Source organism: Scyliorhinus canicula, chromosome 9, assembly GCF_902713615.1.
Source record: "Scyliorhinus canicula chromosome 9, sScyCan1.1, whole genome shotgun sequence".
Lineage (NCBI taxonomy): Eukaryota > Metazoa > Chordata > Chondrichthyes > Carcharhiniformes > Scyliorhinidae > Scyliorhinus > Scyliorhinus canicula.
In genome coordinates, this window is record NC_052154.1 from 97,829,578 (window position 1) to 97,853,685 (window position 24,108).

The 24,108-nt window shown below is 45.1% G+C and overlaps 1 protein-coding gene across 3 annotated transcripts in view; it reads right to left on the reverse strand.

The window, feature by feature from the left end:
• Positions 1-23,367, reverse strand: part of spi1b (Spi-1 proto-oncogene b) — a 104,733-nt gene extending 81,366 nt beyond the window's left edge. For 2 of the 3 annotated variants that reach the window (XM_038807312.1, XM_038807313.1), the window contains exons 1-2: positions 23,095-23,367; positions 22,886-22,982 (exon numbers count right to left, since the gene is read on the reverse strand). In XM_038807312.1, coding sequence (XP_038663240.1) covers positions 22,886-22,951 — 66 coding nt within the window. In that variant the 5' untranslated portion in view covers positions 22,952-22,982; positions 23,095-23,367. Of the gene's footprint in view, positions 1-21,788; positions 21,870-22,885; positions 22,983-23,094 lie in introns of all 3 variants that reach the window. The other variant, XM_038807311.1, reaches the window with a different exon arrangement.
• Positions 23,368-24,108: the final 741 nt, after the last annotated feature.

Sequence of the window (24,108 nt, forward strand, 5' to 3'; positions counted from 1 at the left end):
GAGCTAGGATGGAAGCTCAGAGCGAGAACAAACAGAGTTGTTATCTCTGGGTTGTTGCCCGTGCCACGTGATAGTGAGATGAGGAATAGGGAGAGAGAGCAATTAAACACGTGGCTACAGGGATGGTGCAGGCGGGAGGGATTCAGATTTCTGGATAACTGGGGCTCTTTCTGGGGAAGGTGGGACCTCTATAGACAGGATGGTCTACATCTGAACCTGAGGGGCACAAATATCCTGGGGGGGAGATTTGTTAGTACTCTTTGGGGGGGTTTAAACTAATTCAGCAGGGGCATGGGAACCTGGATTGTAGTTTTGGGGTGCGAGAGATTGAGAGTAGAGAGGTCAGGAGCACAGTTTTGACTTCGCAGGAGGGCGGCAGTGTTCAGGTCTGTGGTTTGAAGTGTGTCTATTTCAATGCCAGGAGTATACGAAATAAGGTAGGGGAACTGGCAGCATGGGTTGGTACCTGGGACTTCGATGTTGTGGCCATTTCAGAGACATGGATAGAGCAGGGACAGGAATGGTTGTTGCAGGTTCCGGGGTTTAGGTGCTTTAGTAAGGTCAGAGAAGGGGGCAAAAGAGGGGGAGGTGTGGCGCTGCTAGTCAAGGACAGTATTACGGTGGTAGAAAGGATGCAAGATGGGGACTCTTCTTCCGAGGTAGTATGGGCTGAGGTTAGAAACAGGAAAGGAGAGGTCACCCTGTTGGGAGTTTTCTATAGGCCACCTAATAGTTCTAGAGATGTAGAGGAAAGGATGGCGAAGATGATTCTGGAAAAGAGCGAAAGTAACAGGGTAGTTGTTATGGGAGACTTTAACTTTCCTAATATTGACTGGAAAAGATATAGTTCGAGTACATTGGATGGGTCGTTCTTTGTACAATGTGTGCAGGAGGGTTTTCTGACACAATATGTTGACAGGCCAACAAGAGGTGAGGCCACTTTGGATTTGGTTTTGGGTAATGAACCAGGCCAGGTGTTAGATCTGGAGGTAGGTGAACACTTTGGAGACAGTGACCACAATTCGGTGACCTTTACGTTAGTGATGGAAAGGGATAAGTATACCCCGCAGAGCAAGAGTTATAGCTGGGGGAAGGGCAATTATGATGCCATTAGACATGACTTAGGATGTGTTGGTTGGAGAAGTAGGCTGCAAGGGTTGGGCACACTGGATATGTGGAGCTTGTTCAAGGAACAGCTATTGCATGTTCTTGATAAGTACGTACCAGTCATGCAGGGAGGAAGGGGTCGAGCGAGGGAACCGTGGTTTACCAAAGAAGTGGAATCTCTTGTTAAGAGGAAGAAGGAGGCCTATGTGAAGATGAGGCGTGAAGTTTCAGTTGGGGCGCTTGATAGTTACAAGGAAGCGAGGAAGGATCTAAAGAGAGAGCTGAGACGAGCAAGGAGGGGACATGAGAAGTCTTTGGCAGGTAGGATCAAGGAAAACCCAAAAGCTTTCTATAGGTATGTCAGGAATAAAAGAATGACTAGGGTAAGAGTAGGGCCAGTCAAGGACAGTGGTGGGAAGTTGTGTGTGGAGGCTGAGGAGATAAGCGAGATACTAAATGAATACTTTTCGTCAGTATTCACTCAAGAAAAAGATAATATTGAGGAGGAGAATGCTGAGACCCAGGCTATTAGAATAGATGGCATTGAGGTGCGTAGGGAAGAAGTGTTGGCAATTCTGGACAAGGTGAAAATAGATAAGTCCCCGGGGCCGGATGGGATTTATCCTAGGATTCTCTGGGAAGCCAGGGAAGAGATTGCTGAGCCTTTGGCTTTGATTTTTAGGTCATCATTGGCTACAGGAATAGTGCCAGAGGACTGGAGGATAGCAAATGTGGTCCCTTTGTTCAAGAAGGGGAGTAGAGATAACCCCGGTAACTATAGGCCGGTGAGCCTCACGTCTGTGGTGGGTAAAGTCTTGGAGAGGATTATAAAAGATACGATTTATAATCATCTAGATAGGAATAATATGATTAGGGATAGTCAGCATGGTTTTGTGAAGGGTAGGTCATGCCTCACAAACCTTATCGAGTTCTTTGAGAAGGTGACTGAACAGGTAGACGAGGGTAGAGCAGTTGATGTGGTGTATATGGATTTCAGTAAAGCGTTTGATAAGGTTCCCCACGGTCGGCTATTGCAGAAAATACGGAGGCTGGGGATTGAGGGTGATTTAGAGATGTGGATCAGAAATTGGCTAGTTGAAAGAAGACAGAGAGTGGTAGTTGATGGGAAATGTTCAGAATGGAGTTCAGTTACGAGTGGCGTACCACAAGGATCTGTTCTGGGGCCGTTGCTGTTTGTCATTTTTATAAATGACCTAGAGGAGGGCGCAGAAGGATGGGTGAGTAAATTTGCAGACGACACTAAAGTCGGTGGAGTTGTAGACAGTGCGGAAGGATGTTGCAGGTTACAGAGGGACATAGATAAGCTGCAGAGCTGGGCTGAGAGGTGGCAAATGGAGTTTAATGTGGAGAAGTGAGAGGTGATTCACTTTGGAAAGAATAACAGGAATGCGGAATATTTGGCTAATGGTAAAATTCTTGGTAGTGTGGATGAGCAGAGGGATCTCGGTGTCCATGTACATAGATCCCTGAAAGTTGCCACCCAGGTTGATAGGGTTGTGAAGAAGGCCTATGGTGTGTTGGCCTTTATTGGTAGAGGGATTGAGTTCCGGAGCCATGAGGTCATGATGCAGCTGTACCAAACTCTGGTACGGCCGCATTTGGAGTATTGCGTACAGTTCTGGTCGCCTCATTATAGGAAGGACGTGGAAGCTTTGGAACGGGTGCAGAGGAGATTTACCAGGATGTTGCCTGGTATGGAGGGAAAATCTTATGAGGAAAGGCTGATGGACTTGAGGTTGTTTTCGTTAGAGAGAAGAAGGTTAAGAGGTGACTTAATAGAGGCATACAAAATGATCAGAGGGTTAGATAGGGTGGACAGCGAGAGCCTTCTCCCGCGGATGGAGGTGGCTAGCACGAGGGGACATAGCCTTAAATTGAGGGGTAATAGATATAGGACAGAGGTCAGAGGTGGGTTTTTTACGCAAAGAGTGGTGAGGCCGTGGAATGCCCTACCTGCAACAGTAGTGAACTCGCCAACATTGAGGGCATTTAAAAATTTATTGGATAAGCATATGGATGATAAGGGCATAGTGTAGGTTAGATGGCCTTTAGTTTTTTTTTCTCCATGTCGGTGCAACATCGAGGGCCGAAGGGCCTGTACTGCGCTGTATCTTTCTATGTTCTATGTTCTATGTTATGTTCTGTTTTGCCCTGTCATGCGTTGTTTCCCTGTTCTATGATGTTGCTATGTTCTGTTTTGCCCTGTCCTGTGTTGTTTCCCTGTTCTATGTTGTTGCTATGTTCTGTTTTTCCCTGTCCTGTGTTGTTTCCCTGTTCTATGTTGTTGCTATGTTCTGTTTTGCCCTGTCCTGTGCTGTTTCCCTGTTCTATGTTGTTGCTATGTTCTGTTTTGCCCTGTCCTGTGTTGTTTCCCTGTTCTATGATGTTGCTATGTTCTGTTTTGCCCTGTCTTATGTTGTTTCCCTGTTCTATGCTGTTACTATGTTCTGTTTTGCCCTGTCCTGTGTTGTTTCCCTGTTCTATGATGTTGCTATGTTCTGTTTTGCCCTGTCATCTGTTGTTTCCCTGTTCTATGATGTTGCTATGTTCTGTTTTGCCCTGTCCTGTGTTGTTGCCCTGTTCTATGTTGTTGCTATGTTCTGTTTTGCCCTGTCCTGTGTTGTTTCCCTGTTCTATGATGTTGCTATGTTCTGTTTTGCCCTGTCCTGTGTTGTTGCCCTGTTCTATGATGTTGTTATGTTCTGTTTTGCCCTGTCATGCGTTGCTGCCCTGTCCTGCGCTGTTGCCCTGTCCTGTGTTGTTGCCTGTCCTGTGTTGTTGCCTGTCATGCGTTGTTGCCCTGTCCTGTGTTGTTGCCCTGTCCTGTGATGTTGCCCTGTCATGCGTTGTTGCCCAGTCCTGTATTGTTGCCCTGTCCTGCGATTTTGCCCTGTCCTGTGTTGTTGTCCTCTCTTGTATTGTTGCCCTGTCCTCTATTATTCCCATGCTCTGGGTTGCTGCGCTGCCCTGTACTGGTGTCCAAACCTATAAATTTACCCTATCCTGTATTGTTGCCCTGTCCCGTGGTATTGCCCTGTTCTGCCCTATATGTCTGTTGGTGTACATCCCTATATTGTTTCACTGACCTGTGTTTTTTCCCTGACCTGCATTATTTCCATGACCTATGCTGTTGACCAGTCCTGTATTGTTGCCTGGTCCTGTATTGTTGCCCCATTCTGCATTGTGGCCCGGTTCTGTTTTTCCCTGTCCTGTGAGCTTCCCCTAATCTATTTTGCCTTGTCCTGAGTTGTTGCTCTGTTCTATGATGTTGCTATGTTCTGTTTTGCCCTGTTCTGTGTTGTTTCCCTGTTCTATGATGTTGCTATGTTCTGTTTTGCCCTGTTCTGTGTTGTTGCCCTGTTCTATGTTGTTGCTATATTCTGTTTTTCCCTGTCCTGTGTTGTTTCCCTGTTCTATGATGTTGCTATGTTCTGTTTTGCCCTGTCCTGAGTTGTTGCTCTGTTCTATGATGTTGCTATGTTCTGTTTTGCCCTGTTCTGTGTTGTTTCCCTGTTCTATGATGTTGCTATGTTCTGTTTTGCCCTGTCCTGTGTTGTTGCCCTGTTCTATGTTGTTGCTATGTTCTGTTTTTCCCTGTCCTGTGCTGTTTCCCTGTTCTATGTTGTTGCTATGTTCTGTTTTGCCCTGTCCTGTGTTGTTTCCCTGTTCTATGTTGTTGCTATGTTCTGTTTTGCCCTGTCCTGTGTTGTTTCCCTGTTCTATGATGTTGCTATGTTCTATTTTGCCCTGTTCTGTGTGGTTTCCCTGTTCTATGGTGTTGCTATGTTCTGTTTTGCCCTGTCCTGTGTTGTTTCCCTGTTCTATGATGTTTCTATGTTCTGTTTTGCCCTGTCCTGTGTTATTTCCCAGTTCTATGTTGTTGCTATGTTCTGTTTTGCCCTGTCCTGTGTTGTTTCCCTGTTCTGTGATGTTTCTATGTTCTGTTTTGCCCTGTCCTGTGTTGTTTCCCTGTTCTATGATGTTGCTATGTTCTGTTTTGCCCTGTCCTGTGTTATTTCCCTGTTCTATGTTGTTGCTATGTTCTGTTTTGCCCTGTCCTGTGTTGTTTCCCTGTTCTGTGATGTTTCTATGTTCTGTTTTGCCCTGTCCTGTGTTGTTTCCCTGTTCTATGATGTTGCTATGTTCTGTTTTGCCCTGTCATCTGTTGTTTCCCTGTTCTATGATGTTGCTATGTTCTGTTTTGCCCTGTCCTGTGTTGTTGCCCTGTTCTATGTTGTTGCTATGTTCTGTTTTGCCCTGTCCTGTGTTGTTTCCCTGTTCTATGATGTTGCTATGTTCTGTTTTGCCCTGTCCTGTGTTGTTGCCCTGTTCTATGATGTTGTTATGTTCTGTTTTGCCCTGTCATGCGTTGCTGCCCTGTCCTGCGCTGTTGCCCTGTCCTGTGTTGTTGCCTGTCATGCGTTGTTGCCCTGTCCTGTGTTGTTGCCCTGTCCTGAGTTGTTGCCCAGTCCTGTGTTGTAGCCCCGTCCTGCGATTTTGCGCTGTCCTGCGTTGTGGTCCTCTCTTGTATTGTTGCCCTGTCCTCTATTATTCCCATGCTCTGGGTTGCTGCGCTGCCCTGTACTGGTGTCCAAACCTATAAATTTACCCTATCCTGTATTGTTGCCCTGTCCTGTGTTGTTTCCCTGTTCTATGATGTTGCTATGTTCTGTTTTGCCCTGTCCTGTGTTGTTTCCCTGTTCTATGTTGTTGCTATGTTCTGTTTTGCCCTGTCATCTGTTGTTTCCCTGTTCTATGTTGTTGCTATGTTCTGTTTTGCCCTGTCCTGTGCTGTTTCCCTGTTCTATGATGTTGCTATGTTCTGTTTTCCCTGTCCTGTGTTGTTTCCCTGTTCTATGATGTTGCTATGTTCTGTTTTGCCCTGTCCTGTGTTGTTGCCCTGTTCTATGTTGTTGCTATGTTCTGTTTTGCCCTGTCCTGTGTTGTTTCCCTGTTCTATGATATTGCTATGTTCTGTTTTGCCCTGTCCTGTGTTGTTTCCCTGTTCTATGATGTTGCTATGTTCTGTTTTGCCCTGTCCTGTGTTGTTTCCCTGTTCTATGATGTTGCTATGTTCTGTTTTGCCCTGTCCTGTGTTGTTGCCCTGTCATGCGTTATTGCCCTGTTCTGCGTTGTTGTCCTGTCCTGTGTTGTTGCCCTGTCTTGCGTTGTTGCCCTGTTCTGCGTTGTTGCCCTGTCCTGCGTTGTTGCCCTGTCCTGCGTTGTTGCCCTGTCCTGTGTTGTTGCCCTGTCCTGTGTTGTTGCCCTGTCATGCGTTGTTGCCCTGTCCTGTGTTGTTGCCCTGTCCTGTGTTGTTGCCCCGTCCTGCGATTTTGCCCTCTCTTGCATATTGTCCTCTCTTGCATTGTTGCCCTGTCCTCTATTATTCCCATGCTCTGGGTTGCTGCGCTGCCCTGTACTGGTGTCCAAACCTATAAATTTACCCTATCCTGTATTGTTGCCCTGTCCCGTGGTATTGCCCTGTTCTGCCCTATATGTCTGTTGGTGTACATCCCTATATTGTTTCACTGACCTGAATTTTTTTCCCTGACCTGCATTATTTCCATGACCTATGCTGTTGACCAGTCCTGTATTGTTGCCTGGTCCTGTATTGTTGCCCCATTCTGCATTGTGGCCCGGTTCTGTTTTTCCCTGTCCTGTGAGCTTCCCCTAATCTATTTTGCCTTGTCCTGAGTTGTTGCTCTGTTCTATGTTGTTGCTATGTTCTGTTTTGCCCTGTTCTGTGTTGTTTCCCTGTTCTATGATGTTGCTATGTTCTGTTTTGCCCTGTCCTGAGTTGTTGCTCTGTTCTATGATGTTGCTATGTTCTGCTTTGCCCTGTTCTGTGTTGTTTCCCTGTTCTATGATGTTGCTATGTTCTGTTTTGCCCTGTCCTGAGTTGTTGCTCTGTTCTATGATGTTGCTATGTTCTGTTTTGCCCTGTTCTGTGTTGTTTCCCTGTTCTATGATGTTGCTATGTTCTGTTTTGCCCTGTCCTGTGTTGTTGCCCTGTTCTATGTTGTTGCTATGTTCTGTTTTTCCCTGTCCTGTGTTGTTTCCCTGTTCTATGATGTTGCTATGTTCTGTTTTGCCCTGTCCTGTGTTGTTTCCCTGTTCTCTGTTGTTGCTATTTTCTGTTTTGCCCTGTCCTGTGTTGTTTCCCTGTTCTATGTTGTTGCTATGTTCTGTTTTTCCCTGTCCTGTGTTGTTTCCCTGTTCTATGTTGTTGCTATGTTCTGTTTTGCCCTGTCCTGTGTTGTTTCCCTGTTCTATGTTGTTGCTATGTTCTGTTTTGCCCTGTCCTGTGTTGTTTCCCTGTTCTATGATGTTGCTATGTTCTGTTTTGCCCTGTTCTGTGTGGTTTCCCTGTTCTATGATGTTGCTATGTTCTGTTTTGCCCTGTCCTGTGTTGTTTCCCTGTTCTATGATGTTTCTATGTTCTGTTTTGCCCTGTCCTGTGTTATTTCCCTGTTCTATGTTGTTGCTATGTTCTGTTTTGCCCTGTCCTGTGTTGTTTCCCTGTTCTGTGATGTTTCTATGTTCTGTTTTGCCCTGTCCTGTGTTGTTTCCCTGTTCTATGATGTTGCTATGTTCTGTGTTGCCCTTTCCTGTGTTGTTTCCCTGTTCAATGATGTTGCTATGTTCTGTTTTGCCCTGTCCTGTGTTGTTTCCCTGTTCTATGTTGTTGCTATGTTCTGTTTTGCCCTGTCCTGTGTTATTTCCCTGTTCTATGATGTTGCTATGTTCTGTTTTGCCCTGTCCTGTGCTGTTTCCCTGTTCTATGTTGTTGCTACGTTCTGTTTTGCCCTGTCCTGTGTTGTTTCCCTGTTCTATGTTGTTGCTATGTTCTGTTTTGCCCTGTCCTGTTCTGTTTCCCTGTTCTATGTTGTTGCTATGTTCTGTTTTACCCTGTCCTGTGTTGTTTCCCTGTTCTATGATGTTGCTATGTTCTGTTTTGCCCTGTCCTGTGTTGTTTCCCTGTTCTGTGATGTTGCTATGTTCTGTTTTGCCTTGCCGCCCGACCTGTATTTCTGCCCATTTTCTACATGGTTGACCTCAATGGTATTGTTGACCTGACCTGTCCTGTGTTGTTGCCCTGTCCTGCGTTATTGCCCTGTCCTGCGTCGTTGCCCTGTCCTGCGTCGTTGCCCTGTCCTGTGTCGTTGCCCTGTCCTGCGTCGTTGCCCTGTCCTGCGTCGTTGCCCTGTCCTACGTTGTTGCCCTGTCCTGCGTTGTTGCCCTGTCCTGCATTGTTGCCCTGTCCTGCGTCGTTGCCCTGTCCTGCATCGTTGCCCTGTCCTGCATTGTTGCCCTGTCCTGCGTCGTTGCCCTGTCCTGCATCGTTACCCTGTCCTGCGTTGTTTCCCTGTCCTGCATTGTTTACCTGTGCTATAGTGTTATCCCATCCTGTATTGTTAATAATAACCTTTTAGTAACACAAGTATGAAGTTACGGTCAAAAGCCCCTAGAAGCCACATTCTGCCGCCTGTTCATGTAAGCCGGTACGGGAATTGAACCCGCACCGCTGGCCTTGTTCTGCATCACAACCCAGCTGTCTAGCCCAGAGGTAAACCAGCCCTATGCTGTTGCCCCATCCTGCATTGTCACCCTCGCTACTGTTTTTCCCTGACCTATGTTGTTGCCCAGTCCTGTATTTTTTACCTGTCCTGTACTGATGCTCTGTCCTGCACAGTTGCCCTATCCTATACTGTTGACCCGTTCTGCATTGCTGTTGTGTCATTATTGTTGTCCTGGCCTGTATTGTTGACCTAACCTTCATGTTGCCTTATATTGCCGTCTTGTATAGGTCTAGACCCCTGTATTGTTGCCCCATCCTGTATTGTTTACCTGTCCTTTATTGATGCTCCATCCTGTGTTGTTGCCTGATCATATTCTTTCCCCTGCCCTGTATTGTTGACCTGTCCTGTATTTCTGCCCATCCTGTGTTATTGCCCCAGACTGTACTGTCATCCAGAGCTGTGATTTTACCCTGTCCTATATTATTGACCTCTCCTGTCTTGCTACTCCATCCTGTATTGATGCTCCATCCTGTATATTTGTCCTGTCCTATATTGTTGCCCCATTCTGTATTTCTGTCCTGTCTTATATTATTGATCTGATCTGTATTTTTGCCCTGTCCTGTGCGTTTCCCTAAGCTCTTTTGCCCTATATTGCTGCCCTGTATGGTCTACACCCCTGCATTGTTGGCCTGGCCTATATTGTTGACCCATCTAGTGTTGTTCCCTGTCCTGTATTGCTGGCCCGCCCTGTCTTGTTTCCCCTTCCCGTAATGTTGCTTAGTCCTGCAGTGTTGCCCCATCCTGTATTATTGCCGTATCTTGCATTGTTGCCCTGGCTGTATTGTTTTCCTGTCCAGTACAGTTTTCCGATATATGTCCACACCCATGTATTGTTAACCTGCCCTGTGTTGTTGACCTGCCTTGTGTTGTTGGTACCTCCTATGCTGCCCTATATTGCTGTTCTGTTTCGAACTTGATCCATCTCTTCTTGCCCCATGCTGCATTCTTGCCCCATCCTGCATTCTTGCCCCATCCTGCATTGTTCACCTATCCTGTGCTGTTCAACTGTCCTGTGTTGTTCAACTGCCTGTGTTGCCCTATATAACTGTTCTATATAGGTATGCATCTCTGTATTGTTACCCTGACCTGCATTGTACCCCCATCCTGTATTGTTGACCGGTCCTGTATTATTGCTCCATCCTGCATTGTTCCCCGTTGTTGTTGCTCTGTTCTGTGTAGTTGCCCCATCCTGTATTGTTGACCGGTCCTGCATTGTTGCTCCATCCTGCATTGTTCCCCGTTGTTGTTGCTCTGTTCTGTGTAGTTGCCCCATCCTGTACTGTTGACTGGTCCTGTATTGTTGCTCCATCCTGCATTGTTCCCCCTTTTTGTTGCTCTGTTCTATGTAGTTGCCCCATCCTGTATTGTTGTCCTCTCCAATACTGTTATCCATCCTATATTGTTGCCCCATCCTGTATTGTTGCCCCATCCTGTATTGTTGCCCCATCTTGTATTGTTGCCACATCATGTGTTGTCCTGTCTTGCTGTCCTATATTGGTCTACACTCCTGTATTGTTAGCCTGTCCTGTATTGTTGACCCATCTGGTGTTCTTGCTCCGTTCAATGTTCTTGCCCTGCCTGGTTTTCTCACCTTGTCCAGTGTTTTTTGCCCCATTAAATGTCCTTATCCCATCCTGTGTTACGCTATATTGATTTCCTGTATAGGCCTATGCCCCTGAATTGTTGCCCTGTCATTTATTGTTGACCAGTCCTGCAATAGTGCCCTGTCCTGTGTTGCCCTATATTGCTGTCATGCAACTCCTGTATTGTTAGACTGTCCTGTATTGTTGCCCTGTCTGGTGTTCATGCCCCATCCAGTGCTGCTTCTCAATCTAGTGTTATTGCCCTGTCCTGTGTTGTTGCTCTGTCCTGTGCCATTCCCTGGCCTTGTGTTGTGTCATGTGAGAGTACCTTTAAGAATGTTTATAAATGGGTGTGTATATAAATATCTGTAGTGAGAGTACCTTTAAGAAATGGATGTTTACTACTGCAGTGATGTCAGAGAGTGGGTGGAGCTGGGCTGTCTGTCAGCTTTTTACTTTCGTTTTTGAGCAGGCTGCAGGGTGTGTTTTAGTTTTGTTTTCAGTGTTGGAACTGAAGCCAGACCCAGCAGGTGTACTGTTGTTCTCTCTGCCATCAAAAGACTATCTCTGGATCATTTGGTGAATTCAGAATTATAAATGTTTTCAATAGTGACTTTAACCTGATGTGCTTCTGATAAAGGTTTTGTTTTTAAGTCGTTTGGATGTTAAAAAGGAAAGCTTAAAGGTTTATTTAGTGTTGTAGTCTTTGGGGGTTGTACTTGAATTAATGGTCGCTAAGATGCTCACTGTATGTTTTAAAAAGGTTAACTTGTGTTCATAGAATAAACACTGTTTTGCTTAAAAAATACTTTTCCATTTCTACTGTACCACACCTGTAGAGTGGGCCATGTGCTCCCCATACCACAGTCTATTAAAAGGTGTGGATCAGGTGACCTCCATGATACACTTTGGGGTTCTCTAAACCCTGGCCCATAACAAATTAGGGGCTCGAGGGAGATGAATGTCTATCTATTGGATTGACTTAGTGAACTTAAAGACAGTGAGGGGTGAGCATATTGTAGTTGCTTTTCAAGTGTGGTATTCTAGTTTAAGAGGGGAGTGTGTTGTGGACAATGGCTCTTTCAGAGACTAAAAGCAGACTGTCAGATTTAGCAAAAAAATTGCAGTTAACATGACCTGACAAAATGTGAAAAGATGAGGTAATTATGGCGGTGGCTAAGGATTTAAAATTGCCTGAGATACAGTTTGACTCATTGGAACTGGCAAAAATTCAGTTGCAAATTAAACAAATGGAACATGAGAAAGAATCAAAGCAGCTTGAATACGAAAGGGTGAGAGAGGAGAAAGAAAGAGAAGAAAGGAAAACAGAAATAATAGCCTGAGCAGAACAAAAAGAAAGAGAAAGGGAGATACAGATCAGGGAAAAAGATAAAGAGAGAGTTTGAACTTCAGAAAATGACCATGAAACATGACAGTCAGTTAAAATTGGCAGACGTAAAGGGAAACGTGCAGTTGGATGATAGTGATGAGGATAGTGAGAAAGAGCGTCATAGTCGAAGGCTTGATGGGGATCTAGTTAAATATGTCCAAGCATTGCCAAGGTTTGATGAGAAGGAGGTAGAAGCCTTATTCATTTCATTTGAGAAGGTAGCTAAACAAATGAAATGGCCAGAGGACATGTGGGCATTACTGATTCAAACAAAGCTAGTAGGTATGGCGAGTGAAGTGGTTGTATCACTACCAGAGGAGGTATCTGGGACGTATGAGGAGGTGAAAAAATCCATATTAGGTGCACATAAATTAGTGCCTGAAGCCGACAGACAAAGGTTTAGAAATTTAAGGAAAGAATTTGGTCAAACATACATGGAGTTTGAAAGGCTCAAACAGAGTAATTTTGATAAGTGGATAAGGGCTTTGAAAATAGACCAAATTTATGAAGCTCTCAGAGAAATTATGCTCTTGGAGGAGTTTAAAAATTCAATTCCTGATGTAGTGAGAACTCATGTGGAAGAACAGAGGGTTAAAACTGCGAGATTAGCAGCAGAAATGTCAGATGATTATGAATTAGTTCATAAATCAAAGCTTGGTTTCCGACATCAGTTTCAGCCTATGAGGGATAGAAACTGGGGACATGAGAAAAACTCAAGTGGTAGATGCAAAGGGGATCTGATGGGAGATAATAAGGAGAGTGTACCTCAGATTAAAAAAGAAATCCAGGAGGGTGGAAGAGAAATGAAAAGTTTCAAATGTTTTCACTGTAATAAACTAGGCCATGTAAAGTGACAGTGTTGGTGGTTGAAGAAAAGCATGGGGAAGGCTAATCTGGTAAAACCGGATAAGACAGTGGGGTTTGTTAAAGTGGTAAAGGAAAGCCTAAGTGAAGCGAAGGAGGTGCAAAATATTGTACAGCCTGATCAAGAGGTGATTGATGAGAAGGTGCCAGATCTCTTCAAAGAATTTACTTGTGTGGGTAAAGTTTACTCATGTGTATCAGGAGAGCAGGTAAAGAAGTCACAATTTTAACAGATACGGGAGCTAGTCAATCTTTAATGGTAAGAGATGAGGAGTTATGTAGTTTGGGAAGAACGTTGCCAGAAAAGGTGGTAATATGTGGAATTAAGGGTGAGAGGAGTAGTGTTCAATTATATAAGGTAAGGTTGGAAAGTCCAGTGAAGAGTGGTAAAGTGGTGGTCGGAGTAACAGAGAAACTATCTTGTCCAGGAATACAGTTTATCTTGGGTAATGATATAGCTGGATCGCAGGTGGGAGTGATGCCTACTGTGGTGGATAAGCCAGTGGAAAATCAGACAACTGAAGTGTTGAAGGACGAGTATCCTGGGATTTTTCCGGATTGTGTGGTAACAAGGTCGCAAAGTCACAGGTTAAGACAAGAGGAGTAATCAAAGAGCGAAGATGAAGTTGAAGTGCAATTATCAGAAACGATTTTTGATCAGATGGTTGGAAAAGAACAAGAACAGGTGGAGGATGAGGCGGATATTTTTAGTTCAGTAAAATTGGCGGAGTTACAACAAAAAGATAGAGAAATAAAACGGATTTATCAGAAAGCATTCACAGAAGAGGAATCTGAGTGTATACCAGAGTGTTATTATCGTAAAAGTGAGAAAATGGAGACCTTTATATATGCAGGCGGATGAAAAGTGGGCAGAGGTTCATCAAGAGTAGTATTGCCGGCAGGGTAATATCTTTGTCGACAGGAATAGTGCCGGAAGACTGGAGGATAGCAAATGTTGTCCCCTTGTTCAAGAAGGGGAGTAGAGACAACCCTGGTAATTATAGACCTGTGAGCCTTACTTCGGTTGTGGGTAAAATGTTGGAAAAGGTTATAAGAGATAGGGTTTATAATCATCTTGAAAAGAACAAGTTGATTAGCGATACTCAACACGGTTTTGTGAAGGGTAGGTCATGTCTCACAAACCTTATTGAGTTTTTTGAGAAGGTGACCAAACAGGTGGATCAGGGTAAAGCTGTTGATGTGGTGTATATGGATTTCAGTAAGGCGTTTGATAAGGTTCCCCACGGTAGGCTATTGCAGAAAATAAGGAAGTATGGAATTGAAGGTGATTTAGCGGTTTGGATCAGTAATTGGCTAGCTGAAAGAAGACAGAGGGTGGTGGTTGATGGCAAATGTTCATCCTGGAGTTCAGTTACTAGTGGTGTACCGCAAGGATCTGTTTTGGGGCCACTGCTGTTTGTCATTTTTATAAATGACCTGGAAGAGGGTGTAGAAGGATGGGTTAGTAAATTTGCAGATGACACGAAGGTCGGTGGAGTTGTGGATAGTGCTGAAGGATGTTATAGGATACAGAGGGACATAGATAAGCTGCAGAGCTGGGCTGAGAGGTGGCAGATGGAGTTTAATGCGGAAAAGTGTGAGGTGGTTCACTTTGGAAGGAGTAACAGGAATGCAGAGTACTGGGCTAATGGCAAGATTCTTGGTAGTGTAGATGAACAGAGAGATCTCGGCATCCAGGTACATAAATCCCTGAAAGTTGCCACCCAGGTTAATAGGGCTGTTAAGAAGGCATATGGTGTGCTAGCCTTTATAAGCAGGGGGATTGAGTTTTGGAACCACAAGGTCATGCTGCAGCTGTACATAACTCTGGTGCGGCCACACCTGGAGTACTGCGTGCAGTTCTGGTCACCACATTATAGGAAGGATGTGGAAGCTTTGGAAAGGGTTCAGAGGAAATTTACTAGGATGTTGCCTGGTATGGAGGGAAGGTCTTACGAGGAAAGGCTCAGGGAATTGAGGTTGTTTTCGTTAGAGAGGAGAAGGCTGAGAGGTGACTTAATAGAGACATATAAGATAGTCAGAGGGTTAGATAGGGTGGACAGTGAGAGTCTTTTTCCTCGGATGGTGATGACCAACACGAGGGGACATAGCTTTAAATTGAGGGGTGAGAGATATAGGACAGATGTCAGAGGCAGTTTCTTTACTCAGAGAGTAGTAGGGGTGTGGAACGCCCTGCCTGCAATAGTAGTAGACTCGCCAACTTTAAGGGCATTTAAGTGGTCACTGGATAGACATATGGATGAAAATGGAATAGTGTAGGTCAGATAGGCTTCAGATGGTTTCACAGGTCGGCGCAACATTGAGGGCCGAAGGGCCCGTACTGCGCTGTAGTGTTCTATGTTCTATGTTCTATGTGTATTGCCCTCCATTGACCTGCGGCAGGAACTTCTGGTCCTGTCGTTGCCAATGAGGTTTTCTGTTTTTCCCATCCTCCAACATGGATTCCCTCGCAGTGGCAAGTCACCATCAGTGGGACTGGAGAATCCTAACCTCTGTACGTGTCCTCTTGCATCCCTTACACCTTGATAAGATCATCTCTCAATCTTCTAAAGTTGAGGCAGCAGGGTAGCATGGTGGTTAGCATAAATGCTTCACAGCTCCAGGGTCCCAGGTTCGATTCCCGGCTGGGTCACTGTCTGTGCGGAGTCTGCACGTCCTCCCCCTGTGTGCGTGGGTTTGCTCCGGGTGCTCCGGTTTCCTCCCACAGTCCAAAGATGTGCGGGTTAGGTGGATTGGCCATGCTAAATTGCCCGTAGTGTCCTAATAAAAGTAAGGTTAAGGGGGGGGGGGGGTTGTTGGGTTACGGGTATAGGGTGGATACGTGGGTTTGAGTAGGGTGATCATGGCTCGGCACAACATTGAGGGCCGAAGGGCCTGTTCTGTGCTGTACTGTTCTATGTTCTATGTTCTAAAGGAGGTGTTGCGAGTTGCACATGAGATACCAGTGGGAGATCATTTGGGAATAAGGAAAGCTCAAGCTAAAAATCCAGAAACATTTTTATTGGCCTGGACTACATAAAGATGTAGTTACATTTTGTTGATCGTGTCACCCATGTCAAGTGATAGGGAAACCTCAGCAGTGATAAAACCAATGCCCTTAATACCCATTCCAGCAGTTGAGGAACCTTTTACAAGGGTCCTAATTGATTGCGTAGGACCGTTTCCTAAAACAAAAAGTGGGAATCAATATCTTTTGACTATAATGGATGTGTCTACTAGGTTTCCAGAGGCCATTCCAGTATGTAATATTACAGCTAAAAAGATTGTGGAGGAGTTACTTAAATTATTTACTCGATATGGACTACCCACAGAAATACAATCGGATCAAGGATCAAATTTTACCTTAAGGTTATTCAAAGACGTTATGGATAGCTTAGGAATAAAACAATTTAAATCAACTGCGTACCATCCAGAATTGCAGGGAGTGTTAGAAAGGTGGCATCAGACATTAAAGACAATGGTGAGGGCTTATTGCCATGATTATCCAGAGGATTGGGACAAAGGAATTCCATTTGTACTGTTTGCAATTAGGGATGCACCTAATGAGTCAACCAAATTTAGTCCTTTTGAACTAACCTTTAGTCATGAGGTAAGAGGACCACTTAAATTGAGTAAGGAAAAATTGGTGAGTGAGAAATCAGAAATTACATTATTGGATTACGTGTCAAATTTTAGGGAATGATTAAATAGGGCAGGGGAATTGGCTTGACAGCATTTAAAAGTTTCACAAAATGTGATGAAACGGGTAACGGACAAGAAATCCAAAGTTTGTAGTTTTGCCATTGGAGGTAAAGTTTTAGTGTTGTTACCAGTGGTAGGTGAACCTTTAAAAGCTATGTTTTGTGGACTGTATCAGATTAAAAGTAAATTAAGTGAGGTGAATTATGTGGTAAAAATGCCAGATAGAAGGAAAACTCACTGAGTGTGTCATGTGAGTATCATTAAAAGGTACTTTGAAAGGGAAGGAGAGAAAAAGGAGGAGGTTTTAATGATTCTAACTCAAACTGATGAACCAAATCCAGATGACTGTGAATTTGACATACCTCAAATTAAATTGGAAAATGAGGATGTTCTTAAAAATTGGGGAAAAGTGTTGAGTTACCTTTCAGAGGAAAAACGTACTGACCTGAAAGAGTTATTGATATCACATGGGTAAGTTTGTGGAGATAAATTGGGAAGTACTAAAATGGCTATGCACGATGTAGATGAGGGAAATGCTGTTCCAATCAAACAACATCCATATAGATTTAACCCTTTAATGGCACAGGTTAACAAAGAGATTGAGAGTATGCTTAAAAATGGAATAATTGAAGTGGAGCCAATGGAGCTCACCCATCGTGATGTTACCTAAACCAGACGGTACCCAACGGTTTGTGTGTGGACTATAGAAAGGTTAATGCAGTTACAAGAACGGACTCTTATCCTATCCCACATTTGGAGGATTAGAACATAGAACATAGAACAGTACAGCACAGAACAGGCCCTTCGGCCCTCGATGTTGTGCCGAACAATGATCACCCCACTTAAACCCACGTAACCCGTATACCCGTAACCCAACAATCTCCCCATTAACCTTACACTACGGGCAATTTAGCATGGCCAATCCACCTAACCCGCACATCTTTTGACTGTGGGAGGAAACCGGAGCACCCGGAGGAAACCCACGCACACACCGGGAGGACGTGCTAACCACCATGCTACCGTGAGGCCCCTATTTGCATTGAGAAAGTGGGACAATCAGCTTTTATTTCCAAATTGGATTTACTTAAAGGTTACTGGCAGGTACCTTTATCCGAAAGGGTGAAGGAGATGTATATACCAATTCAAAGTTATGCCATTTAGCATGGAAAACACACCCGCCACATTTTAACGGTTAACTTACAAAGTCATTTCAGGATTACCCAATTGTGCGGTATACATCGACGATCTGGTAATTTACAGTCAGACATGGAAAGAACATTTAAAACATCTGATGGAGTTATTCGATCGACTTCAGGAGGCGGGTTTGGTGATAAACCTAGCCAACAGTGAATTTGGAAAAGCCCAAGTCCTTGAAGAGTTTCCGATACCCTCGAGACAAAAGGAAATAATGCAATTTCTTGGCTTGAGTGGATTTGATCGAACATTTGTGCAAAGGTTTTGTAGCGTGGTTGCTCCACTGATGGACTTGCTGAAACAATGCCGAAAATGTCAGTGGACAGCGGACTTTCAACAGGCATTTGACCGCCTGAAAGCTGTGATAACCAATGCTCCTGTGTTGGAGAATTACAAGGGACTCTGTGATCAGATTGAACTAAAGTATCTGACTTTAAAGAGAAATGTCGAGGCGTAGAGAAATGGATGGATTGTGCAAAGATCTTCATGTTCAAAGAGACTATCATTTGAGAAGGATTTCAGTTGGACGAAGAAAAAAAGGACTATATTATTACATCTGTTTGCGTGTGTTGCTTTTTTGAAACAAAAAAGTATATTTTACTGTGTGCATTTCTTAAAGGATAGTGAAAAGGTGAAAAATGAAACCATCTTGAAGTTGATGGTTTATTTTCTTTTCTTGGGGGGAGGTGTCATGTGAGAGTACCTTTAGGAAATGGATGTTTACTACTGCAGTGATGTCAGAGAGTGGGTGGAGCTGGGCTGTCTGTCAGCTTTTTACTTTCGTTTTTGAGCAGTATGCAGGGTGTGTTTTCAGTGTTGGAGCTGAAGCCAGACCCAGCAGGTGTACTGCTGTTCTCTCTGCAATCAAAAGACTATCTCTTGATCATTTGGTGAATTCAGAATTATAAATGTTTTCAATAGTGACTTTAACCTGATGTGCTTCTGATAAAGGTTTTGTTTTTAAGTCATATGGATGTTAAAAAGGAAAGCTTAAAGGATTACTTAGTGTTGTAGTCTTTGGGGGTTGCATTTGAATTAGTGATTGCTGAGATGTTCACTGTATGTTTTAAAAAGGTTAACTTGAGTTCACACAATAAACATTGTTTTGCTTTAAAAAATACTTTTCCATTTCTGGAAAAAGTATGCTCCCCATACCACAATTTATTAAACGTTGTGGATCAGGTGACCTCCATGATACACTTTGGGGTTCTCTCAACCCTGGCCCATAAGAGTTGTTCCATAGTCCTGTGCTGTTCCCCAGTCCTGTGCTGTTCCCCAGTCCTATGCTGATCCCTTGTCCTGTGTTGTTCCTCGGTCCTGTGCTGTTCTGTTCCTCGGTTCTGTGCTGTTCCCCAGTCCTGTGCTGCCCTATATTGCTGTTCTGTATAGGTCCACATCCCAGTATTGTTGTTCTGTCCCATACTACTAACCTGTCCTGTATTTTTGTCTGTCCTGTATTGTTGTCCCATCCTGTATTCCTGCACCTGTTCTTTGTTGTTGCCCTGTCCTATGTTGTTGTCCTGTCCAGTGCTGTTGCCCCATCCAGTGCTGTTGTTCCGTCTGGTGTTGTTGCTCAGTCCTGTGTTGTTGTTCAGTCCTGTGTTGTTGCTCAGTCCTGTGTTGTTGCTCAGTCCTGTGTTGTTGCTTAGTCCTGTGTTGTTTCTGGTCCTGTGCAATTTCACGGTCCGGTGCTGTTTCCCTGTCCTGTTCCCTGGTCCTGTGTTGTTCCCCAGTCCTGTGTTGTTCCCCGGTCCTGTGTTGCCCTATATTGCAATTCTGTACAAGTCTACATGCCCTGTTCTGTATTACTAACCTGTCCCATATTGTTGCCAATCCTGTATTGTTTTCTTCTATTGTACTGTTGTCCTATTTTGCTTGCTGCCCTGTCCTCGGTTGCTGCCCTGTCCTTCTTTGTTGCCCCATCCTGTGGTTGCTGCCCAGTTTGGTATTGTTGCCCCAACCTACATTGTTAACCAATCCTGCATTGTTGCCCTGTTCTGTATTGTTGCCCTGTCCTGTGTTGCTCTATATTAGTATTCTGTATAGGTCTACATCCCTGAATTGTTGCCCTGTCCTGTGTTGATGCTTTGTCCTGTGTTGGTGCTTTGGCCTGTGTTCTCCAGTCCTATGTTGTTCGCCAATCCTGTGTTGTTCTCCAGTCCTGTTGTGTTCCCCAGTCCCATGTTGTTCCCCGGTCCTGTGTTGTTCTCCAGTCCTGTGTTGCCCTATATTGCTGTTCTGTCTAGGTATACATCCCTGTACTGTTACCCTGTCCTGGAGTGTTCCCACGTGTCGTATTGTTGCCCCATCCTTTAATATGCTCCTGTTCTTTGTTGTTGCCATGTTCTGTGTAGTTGACCGGTTCTATATTATTATCCTCTCCGCTATAGCTTTCCTCGCCTCTATTGTTGCCCTGTCCTGTGTTGTTGCTCCATTGTGTATTTTTGCCCTGTCCTGCATTGTTGCCCTGCCCTGCGCTTTTACCCTCTCCTGTGTTGTTGTCCTATCCTGTGTTTTTGCCCAGTCCTGTGTTGTTGCCCTGCCCTGCGTTGTTACCCTCTCCTGTGTTGTTATCCCATCCTGTATTTTTGCCCAGTCCTGTGTTATTTGCCTCTATTTTTCACAATCTTTAAGCTGACGTTCCACTGGCTAAGAAAGCTATGTCTCCTGATTGCCGTGTTTTGGATGTTAGTGAATATTGAGTACGATTTGCTCGGAATGGTGGATCAGGTCCTTGTGACCAATCGCACTGGCACTTTTGAAAACAATTTTCCTGGGCTTCAAATAACATTCCTCCTTCGATTATTACCTTTTCATGGTGTTTTCTGCTCATTTAACTTATTGTTGTTGAGGGGAGTTTTCTGATTGTGGATGTGCCCTGCAATTGGCTCTGAGGCCGGAATTCTCCGATCTTAAATCGCCCCGGTACAGCTGTCACCGAAAACATCCATTCGAAGAATTTGGCACTCAGCCAAAACCCCAGCCACTGCAGCGGGAATGGAGAATCTTGCCCGCGTGATTATGACGGAGGTTCCCACCGCCGCGGTTCGGACGGAAATTCCAACCCAGAGACTGCCTTTCAATGAGAGATTGTGTGGTAACCTTTCAGAGAAACCTGAAGAAGGTGCAACATGAGGTGAAGTGTTTTTACAAATTCAATTACAGAGAGTGAGGGCGTTACAAGCAAGGCCAGCATTTACTGCCCATTGCTTGTACTGATCCATTCCAGTGGGCCTGGAATCAGACCAGGGAAGGACAGCAGATTTCTTTCCCGAACGGAACATTAATGAACCAGATGGGATTTTATGCAATCAACAATAGTTTAGAATCATCCAATCCTTACAGTACCGAAGGAGGCCATTTGGCCCATCGAGTCTACACTGACCCTCTGAATGAGTACCACTCCACCTGCCCTATCCCCATAACCCTGGAAGCTAACCTTTACATCTATAAGGGCAATTTATCATGGCCAATCCACCTAACCTGCACATCTTTGGTCTGGAGGAGGAAACCGGAGCACCCGGAGGAAACCCACGCAGACATGGGGAGAATGTCCAAGCTTCACATAGACAGTCACCCAAGGTCAGAATCAAACCTGGGTCCCTGGAGCTGTGAGGCAGCAGTGCTAACCACTTTGCCACCCTTTATTAAGGCAGACAGGCTTGCAGTTCAGATCCCATTTTCACAATTGGCTCAATTGAATATCCTTGATGGAACATGAAGTCTCAGACTCCTGTCAGGCATTACGTTGGTTTTATGCTCCTTTGCAGACCAAACCCCACATTGCTCCATCCTATCTGACCATATGATCGTGCGCCTGTCACACATACACACACAGCTCGGCAGCTGCGTACACTGACATTTCTCACCACCAGCTCTGACTTGCAAAATTCACTAACAGATGTCAAAAGGAAACAAAACTCTGGACAACCACAAAGCTGCTGGTGTCCCCATATCTGCCTGAGAGGTGGAAGTGATTAATATCCTGAACGCCTTACTATTCAAAAGGACCCTTTTGATCTTAATATGTTCCTGCCTGGGTTTTAACAGGACTGAGGGAAGTCCTGCACTAACGAGCAGTGTGATGAGAAACGCAAACTACTTCACAAATGTTACATTAATGAATTTGCAAAGATCCAGTTCTCTGCTTTTCATTCTGGAGCAGTGGGGAACAAGAGTAGGCCATTCGGCCCCTCTGCCATTTAACTCATTCATAGCTGATCTTCTACTTCGGTCTCAGTCTTGAATAAACAAAATGACTGAGCACCCCAGGGGTAGAGAATTACAAAGGTTCACCAACCTCTGAGTGAAGAAATTCCTCCTCATCTCAGTCTTAAAATGGCCTACCTCTTATTCTGAGACTGTGTCCCCTGGTTCTAGACCCCTCAGCCAGGGGGAACATCCTTCCTGCATCTACCCTGTCGATCCCTGTAAGAATTTTGTACAGGTCAATGAGTTCATTTAGAATCAGAGTGATGCAACACAGATCAACCCACCCTGCCCACACTGGCTGACTGAAAGAGCCATTCTATTCACCCCACCTTTCTGCTCTTTGCCCACAGCCCTGCAATGTTCTTCAAGTATTTATCACATCCCCTTTTGAAAATTGCTGTGGAATCTGTTTCCGTCGCCCTTTGAGGCAGCATTTCAGATCTGGCACAGGTGACGTATTACACTATCCAAAGCAACATTGTTTGTCTGCTTTCATATAATTCTCTGATTTAGCTCACTGGGCTAAATCACTGGCTTTTAAAGCAGACCAAGCAGGCCAGCAGCACGGTTCGATTCCCGTATCAGCCTCCCCGGACAGGCGCCGGAATGTGGTGACTAGGGGCTTTTCACAGTAACTTCATTTGAAGCCTACTCGTGACAATAAGCGATTTTCATTTCATTTTTCATTTCTTGTGTGCAGATAAATTGCACTGGCAATTTTAGCCTGAACGTATCGCTCTGCCAGTTTGGTTTACACTGCCTTTTGGGGTATATGGGGCAATGTGCTGTGCATTCCATGTCATGTACATTGTGTGACATTTGTACCAGAGGATAATTGCTAGATGCCATCCCATGCCAAAGGGGACAAGATTCAGGAGTTGATCTGCTGAGGGGAAACTTGCTTTGGGCTCCACGGACATGAATGAAAATGTTCCTTTCTGTCGGGTAGCTGTGCCCTGTGTGGTGGTCCCACTCTGCATGGGTGGTCATGCTAACCTCAAACCCTTTACTTGATTCTGATAACTAGCACATTCTGGGAGGGCTGGGGACCCGGGTCCCACCAGGACCAGACACTTCAACCCACAGTTTCAGCGTGGAAGAGGGTCTGATCATGGGTCAATGTTTCACATGACTCATGAAACAGGCCAATCCTGTCAGCAGCTCACGGAGAGACTGAACACACCCTGTCCCGAGAGCGGGGGTGACCCAGGGAGACAAGAAGACTTACTTACCACTCTGGCTCTCTCCATCGCTGCTCTGTAGACAGGTGTAGTATTCGTGTTGCTGTCTGAAAACATCGCTATCGTAAGCAACAATATCTTCGGGATACTGCAATTAATTCAAAGAAAGACACTCAACAACCAATAATCGAGGAGCAGGTCACAATTATATCCCCAAGAGTCAGTATTGGCACCCAGGGAAAAGGCAAGGCTCTACTTACGGGAGCGATAAGATAGCCTTCCATAGAGGCTGGGCTTTGCTAAGACAGGAGCAATTCCTCTGGGCAGGTTAGCAGGACGTACATCAGTCGGCCAGACACATGTCTTAGCCCCCAAACTCCTCCAGCAGCTGATAGGGCAGCCTCCTCCACTCACTCTCCCAGTGTAGATTGAAGTGAAAGGATTTCCTGCAGCGGTCCTCAATGGTGGGGAGTTTGAGTTTGCAAAGTGTTGGGCGCGCCTATCTACCACTTGTTGGCTGGAGCCCGCTGCCTTCAAGTGCTTGTAGCGAGCAGCCAGGGAAACAGGAACTTCATGGTTAGGGGGCTGGTGTCATCAGACTCCACCTCTCTCTCTCTCTCTATTTGAGTGTAATTCACTCATCCACAGGGAAACAGAAGCAAAGCCCCTTCTCGGGCAGGCCAGGTGTACAGGGGCTTAGAACGTCAGGACTATTCACCAGGAGCAGCTCCATGTAGTTTGTCAGGGGCTGGGGGAAGATGTCCCGAAGCTGTGGGAAGCCCAGGGTCCTCTTCATCAACTGCTTCTCCCTCAGAGGCTGGTTGGATGGTTAAACCTCCCACATGTCCTCCCCCTGGGCTATCTGTGGGAAAATAAGGAGTGGTGACAAAAGTCAGGGGGTGTCTTCTCGGATGGTTTCCAAGACAGATGGAGAGTTGACACCATTGTTATCCCATTTCCCAACAGAGGGTGCGCCAGAGAGCCAGAGAGAGAATACTGCAGACATGAAGGCTTGGAGGAGAGCAGGAAGAGGCCCCTTAGACCATCGTGTCTGTGCTGGTCCTCTCCAAGCACAATTCAGCTAGTCCTCGTCCCCTAATCCAGCATCGTTCAGGAGTTTATCCAATTCCCTTTTGAAAATCACAAGTGAATCTGCCTCCACCATTCCAGATTCTAACCCTTGGCTACACAGAAACATTCTGCATGTCACCATTAGTTCTTTGACCGCTCACCTTAAATCTGTGCTCTCTACTTCTTGCCCCAATGGAAACAGT